This window comes from Coffea eugenioides, unplaced genomic scaffold, assembly GCF_003713205.1.
Source record: "Coffea eugenioides isolate CCC68of unplaced genomic scaffold, Ceug_1.0 ScVebR1_1763;HRSCAF=2676, whole genome shotgun sequence".
Taxonomy (NCBI): Eukaryota; Viridiplantae; Streptophyta; class Magnoliopsida; order Gentianales; family Rubiaceae; genus Coffea; species Coffea eugenioides.
The window spans coordinates 1-5,692 of record NW_020862189.1 but is presented as its reverse complement, the minus strand read 5'-3'; the positions used below and the strand labels follow the sequence as shown (position 1 = coordinate 5,692).

Genomic DNA, 5,692 nt, shown 5'->3' with positions numbered 1-5,692 from the left:
AATAAGAAAATCTTTGACTAAATTACACAACTAGCCTTGGCTAGGTTGAAAGGGTGCCTTGGATTCTGATCCTTGCCTTCCCTTTCTTCAAATGTGACTCCCGAATCTTTTTCTCTGATTTTCGTAGACTTGGAGTCGTTTAAAAAGGATTTTCTACTTTTTTCTTTAAAAATTCATTTTTTAGGTGATTTGGTACACCTTAACTCTATACCAAGTGGCGACTCCATTTTTCATTCAAAAAACCCTTTTTAAACTATATTTTGGGTCAAATCGTCGCATTTTCAAGTCCCATTTAGACCCATATTTTTCTTCATTTTCTTTGTAAATAAAAAATTCACTTTTTAAACCATTTATTTATTTATTAAAAATGGGGCGCGACAATCCGATAAGTGTTACTCTAGTTGTGCCTGTTCCGCTAAATGACGTCAAAACTATCTTTTGATTTTAGGGCATAAACTTCATTTCCGGACTCTCCCTAGTTTGGTTATGCACTTATACATTCTATTGGGCCTTATTTTTGGTAGTGTGTGGATTTTCTTTGACTCGTATTCGAGTCTTAATTGGAATATTCTTGTTGTATAGGTCGTGCCCGTGATCCGACGCCTACGCCTGAAGCTAACTTGTGAATTTACTTACTTACTTACCTTGGTGAGTGTACCATTATATGGTGTAATGCTTAAATGATTATGTATACTTGTTATGTGAACTTGAATGGCTTGAATGAGACGAGAGTGTACTTTATCGCTCTCGATCTCTTATCTATATTACTGTTACTGTCAAATGTGAAATTGTCTACATGTGTGATTTGACATGGCTGAGGGCTTTGCCCGACAACTTAACTGTGCTATCTGAGCTCATACCCCATTGGTCTTTAATCGAATCGAGCCGGCAAGGGTTTGGGCGAATCGATAAGGGACCATGGGTTCACTGCAGTCGAGTGGAGTGTTAACTCCTCGACCTTATGGTATACTCGAGTATTACCCTCTCTGTTATTGTGAGGTGTTCGGACTCGGTAAGGGGGTGAGCGGTGGAAGGGATACGGAGTAAAGTGGGGATCTACGGGATGTTCTTCTCTTCAAAGGTTGACGGAGTGTCAACGGGTTGGAGATCAAGTGCGGCAAGTGGAAAGTGGCTCTTGAGAGCCAATTGTATCCTTTTATTGACTTGTTTTGTTTATGAGCTTTGGGATCATTATGTGATAAAAGGTGTTTACTGGTGTGTCTTGTTGGTACCTCACGAGTTTAAGCTCACCCTCGTTACTTTGTTTTCCTTACAGGGATATCAATAACTGTTGGGGGACTATATTGTTTTGAAGCACGAGTTGAGCTAGTTTTCATATAGTTTGAATATATTCTTTTGTAAAGCTCCTCGATGGTTGGAAAAACCCTAAATGTACTTTGATCTAAATATCTTCCTTTTGATTTGTAAATTACAAACGTATGTGTATAACACTGTTAAACCCTGTTCATGTATCCTATTTGGTTTGGGAATGTTTCTCTGAGGTGTATGGTGACATCTACATTTGATTGGATTCTGGTTGGATAGTGACGTGGCGGTCACTATTCATTTGCGATTTCAATTTTTGTTTCCCATTTTATGGGTTTTAAATCGCTTGAGCGCGGTAATATTTTTCGAAACATTTTAGATTATATACGACCGTTTTAGTAGTCCTGGCGAGAGTTGGGCAGGCAGTTCGCTAACCCCTTTGGTACGCCCTAGGGGAAGGTGGGGCTGTCACAGTTGGTATCTGAGCCTAGGTTAGAAGTGACCTAGGCAAGTTTGAAATTTTATTCCTCAGGACCTGTGAGGGAAGTGTTAAGGTACTGTTAGGTGCGATTATGCTTACGTTGTCTAAGATAACAACCCTTTTGTTATCTTTGTAGGTTATGGCCGGTACGAGTGGACAGGGTGGAGGTGAGCCACCTCAGAGGCGGCCACGAGTTATTGATTACCAGGAGAGGCCGGGAGGTCCGATCCGGCTTTGGTACACTGCCAGCCGGACCCACCGCTGCAGGCATTGCCAGTATTACTCTTATGCTGACCATGTGATCTTCGAGGTGCTAGACGAGCGAAGGAGACTTAGGAGTGCCGCCACGAGGGATCACACTGAGGCGCTTAGACTGAGGGGCGTCCTAAGGATGCAGGCTGACCGGATTGGAGAGCTCCAAGAAGACATAGTTATGGAGCAGGAGCGATCGAATGCTCTGAGGGAACAGTTGCAGGTGGTGAACACCCGCCTTACTAATGTCGTCCGGGAGGTTAGAAACCGTTCCGGAGGCATTATTAACGAGTGCGAGGCGCTAATCCAATGTGTGATTGGCGCCAATGCGCAAGTAGTGGCTCCTAGTAGTAGTACACCTGGCGAAGGGAGTACCCCTAGTTCTAGCCAGGGGGGAGAGTCTGTGGCCACCGTAGGGAGCTCGGTTAGAGCTCTTTTGAACCACTTTTGATCCCACGAAGGGAATAGTTAGGAAAAGTACTTAGTTGTTTTGGCCTAACTTTGTATATAATCTTTTGGAGGACCCCTTTTGTTGCATGGGATTTCTTTTGTATGTCCTTGACCGACTGCTTTTGTATGACTGCTTGCAACATCTATGTATGAATATTCTATGTGTATATATGTCTTGTGTGTTATTTTGATTATTTGCCGATGTTTATAAGTTTATGCCCGTATGGTTCTTTAATTGTTATTACGTGTCTCGACCTTAGAGTGACTTGAACCATGGAGGGCACTCGTAGTGGACGAGGCCGTGGACGTGGAAATAGGCAACCTTCTGATAGAGGCACTGCGGAAACCTCGACTGGACCAAACCCTGAACCTAGGGTAGATCCAAATGTCCAGATAGCTGCCGCTATGCAGCAAATGACCGACTTGCTGGCCCATGTGGTGCAACAACAGGGCCACAACCCTAACCCACCTGTCGGGAATCCCGAAAACCCTGGGAATCACGTAGAAAGTGAGGATCGAGCTCTTGAAAGGTTCCAAAAGTTATCCTCACCAAAGTTTCTTGGAGGGCCCGATCCCGATGTGGCTGAAAGATGGTTGGAGAAGGTGGTGGACATCTTTGCGGCCTTACATTACTCCGAAGAGAAGCAGGTTACTTTTGCGGTTTTCCAATTAGAAGGGGTCGCTCACTCTTGGTGGAATGTTATTCGAACCAAATGGGAGAGAGAGCAGACACCCAGAACGTGGGTGAACTTTGTAAGAGAATTTAACGCCAAGTACTTTCCGCCCTTGATCCAAGAAAAGAAGGAGGACGAGTTCATCCGACTTCGCCAGGGCACCCAATCCGTGGCTGAATACGAAAGCCAGTTTACCCGATTAGCCAAGTTTGCCCCTGAACTTATTATGACTGAACAAAGAAGGGTACGACATTTCATTCAGGGGCTAAATGTGGAAATCCAAAAGGATTTAGCCGTGACCCAGATTAACACTTTCAGTGATGTGGTGGATAAGGCTTTGCGAGCCGAGAATGCAAGGCTTCAAGTTTGGAATTTTCAAGTGAGGAAACGTGGGTTTTTCGGAGGTAGTTCTACGCAGGGGGATAAGAGTACCCCTCCCAAATTTGGCCGTGGAGCTGGAGGAGGACAAGTTCCGGGTACGACAAGAGGGACACCGCCAAGAGGTGGTTAGACGGGACGAGGCCAACAGAAGAGTGCCTCACAAGGGAGCTCCGCCACTATTTCTCGTGGCCCGCGTGGGTTCTGCTGGAGAAAGGAGAAGAAGTGCTTACGCTGTGGGAGCGCGGAGCACCAGATAGCCAGTTGTCCAGTTCAACCCCGAGAGGCGAGAGGGATCACACAATCTTCTAAGGCGACTTCAGCGCAATCAAAGGTGGAAGTGACGAAACCGAAAGTGCCTGCCCGAGTGTACTCTATCGAGCAACGTCCTGTCCCTGATTCGGCGGAGGTGGTGGAAGGTATGATTCCTGTCTTCCACCGTCTAGCTAGGATTTTGATAGACCCCGGTGCCACCCATTCCTTTGTTAACCCTGCATTTATGTGTGGAATTAATATAACCCCTGTAAACCTGCCCTACGAACTGGAAGTAAGTACGTCTACGGGGGACCAGTGTTTGGTTACTAGCAAAATGTATGTAAACTGTGAAATCTGGGTAGGAGAGAGGAAGTTACTGGGAATTTGATAAGTTTGGCTATTAAGGGGTACGATGTGATTCTGGGCATGGACTGGTTAGTTAGGTACGATGCCCAACTTGACTGTAAAAGGAAAATAATGGAATTTCGTATTCCGGGGGAGGCGACCATAAAGTTAGATGTGAGGGGCAGTTTAGCCTCGTCTGCAATGGTTTCGGGTATTCGGACTAGGAAACTTTTGAGTAGAGGGGCACGAGGGTTCTTAGCCTTTCTCATCAACACTCCCACTGATAAGTTAAACATAGAAGATGTTCCAGTAGTGGGCGAATATTCGGACGTGTTTTCCGATGAGCTAGTGAATCTACCACCGCAAAGAGAGATAGAATTTGAGATTAACTTGTTACCAGGGACTTCACCTATCTCTAAGACCCCATACCGTATGGCACCTGCTGAACTTAAGGAGTTGAAGTTGCAGTTGCAAGACCTTTTAGAGCGGGGTTTTATCCGTGAGAGTGGATCTCCTTGGGCAGCACCCGTTCTCTTTGTTAAAAATAAGGACAGGACCTTGAGATTATGTATCGATTACCGAGGTTGAACAACATAACCATTAAGAATAAGTACCCACTACCCCACATTGATGAGCTGTTTGACCAGTTGCAAGGTGCAGTGGTTTTTTCAAAACTGGACCTTCGACAGGGGTACTACCAATTATTGATCCGAAAAGAAGATGTGCCTAAAACTGCCTTCAATTCTCGGTATGGGCATTTCAAATTTTCCATGATGCCCTTTGGACTAACCAATGCCCTGCCGCTTTTATGGACTTGATGCATCGAGTTTTCAAACCCTACCTGGACCAATTTGTCGTTGTGTTTATCGATGACATTTTGGTCTACTCGAAAACCCGGGAGGAGCATGTGCAGCACCTGAAATTAGTCTTGCAAACCCTAAGGGATCACCAATTATATGCCAAATTTAGTAAGTGTGAGTTTTGGCTGGAGAAGGTTTCCTTCTTAGGTCATGTAATTTCGAAGGAGGGGATTGCAGTAGATCCGACGAAGGTAGAGGCAGTGACCGAGTGGAAGAGACCTGAGAGTCCGACTGAGATTCGAAGCTTCTTAGGGTTGGCAGGTTACTATCGGCGATTTATTAAGGATTTCTCAAAACTTGCCAGTCCTTTAACCAATTTGACCAAGAAAAGTAACTGGTTTCTGTGGGATGCCCAATGTGAGCAGAGCTTTCAGGAGTTGAAGAAAAGGTTAACTATGGCTCCTGTTCTGGCCTTGCCTAACGGTAAGGACAGTTTCATTGTGTACACTGATGCTTCGAAGGAAGGCTTAGGGTGTGTATTGATGCAAAATAAGAACGTGATAGCCTTTGTCTCTAGGAAATTGAAGACCCACGAGCAAAACTATCCCACTCATGATTTGGAGTTAGCCGCAGTTGTCTTTGCTCTGAAAAAGTGGAGACACTACCTGTATGGGGTAACCTTTGAAGTTTATTCCGATCACAAGAGCCTTAAGTACCTCTTTTCCCAAAAGGAGTTGAATATGAGACGACGTCGTTGGATGGAATTCTTAGAAGATTATGACTGCACGATC

The 5,692-nt window shown here is 45.0% G+C and overlaps 1 protein-coding gene across 1 annotated transcript; it reads left to right on the top strand.

The window, feature by feature from the left end:
• The first annotated feature begins 2,722 nt into the window (after positions 1–2,722).
• On the top strand, positions 2,723–3,634 carry LOC113755808. Its single transcript, XM_027299709.1, has one exon. It carries the CDS (start codon positions 2,723–2,725, stop codon positions 3,632–3,634), a length of 912 nt encoding a protein of 303 aa, XP_027155510.1.
• Positions 3,635–5,692: the final 2,058 nt, after the last annotated feature.

Excerpts from the sequence above, each read along its gene's own strand:
- LOC113755808 (XM_027299709.1), top strand. The coding sequence starts at position 2,723 with ATGGAGGGCACTCGTAGTGGACGAGGCCGTGGACGTGGAAATAGGCAA.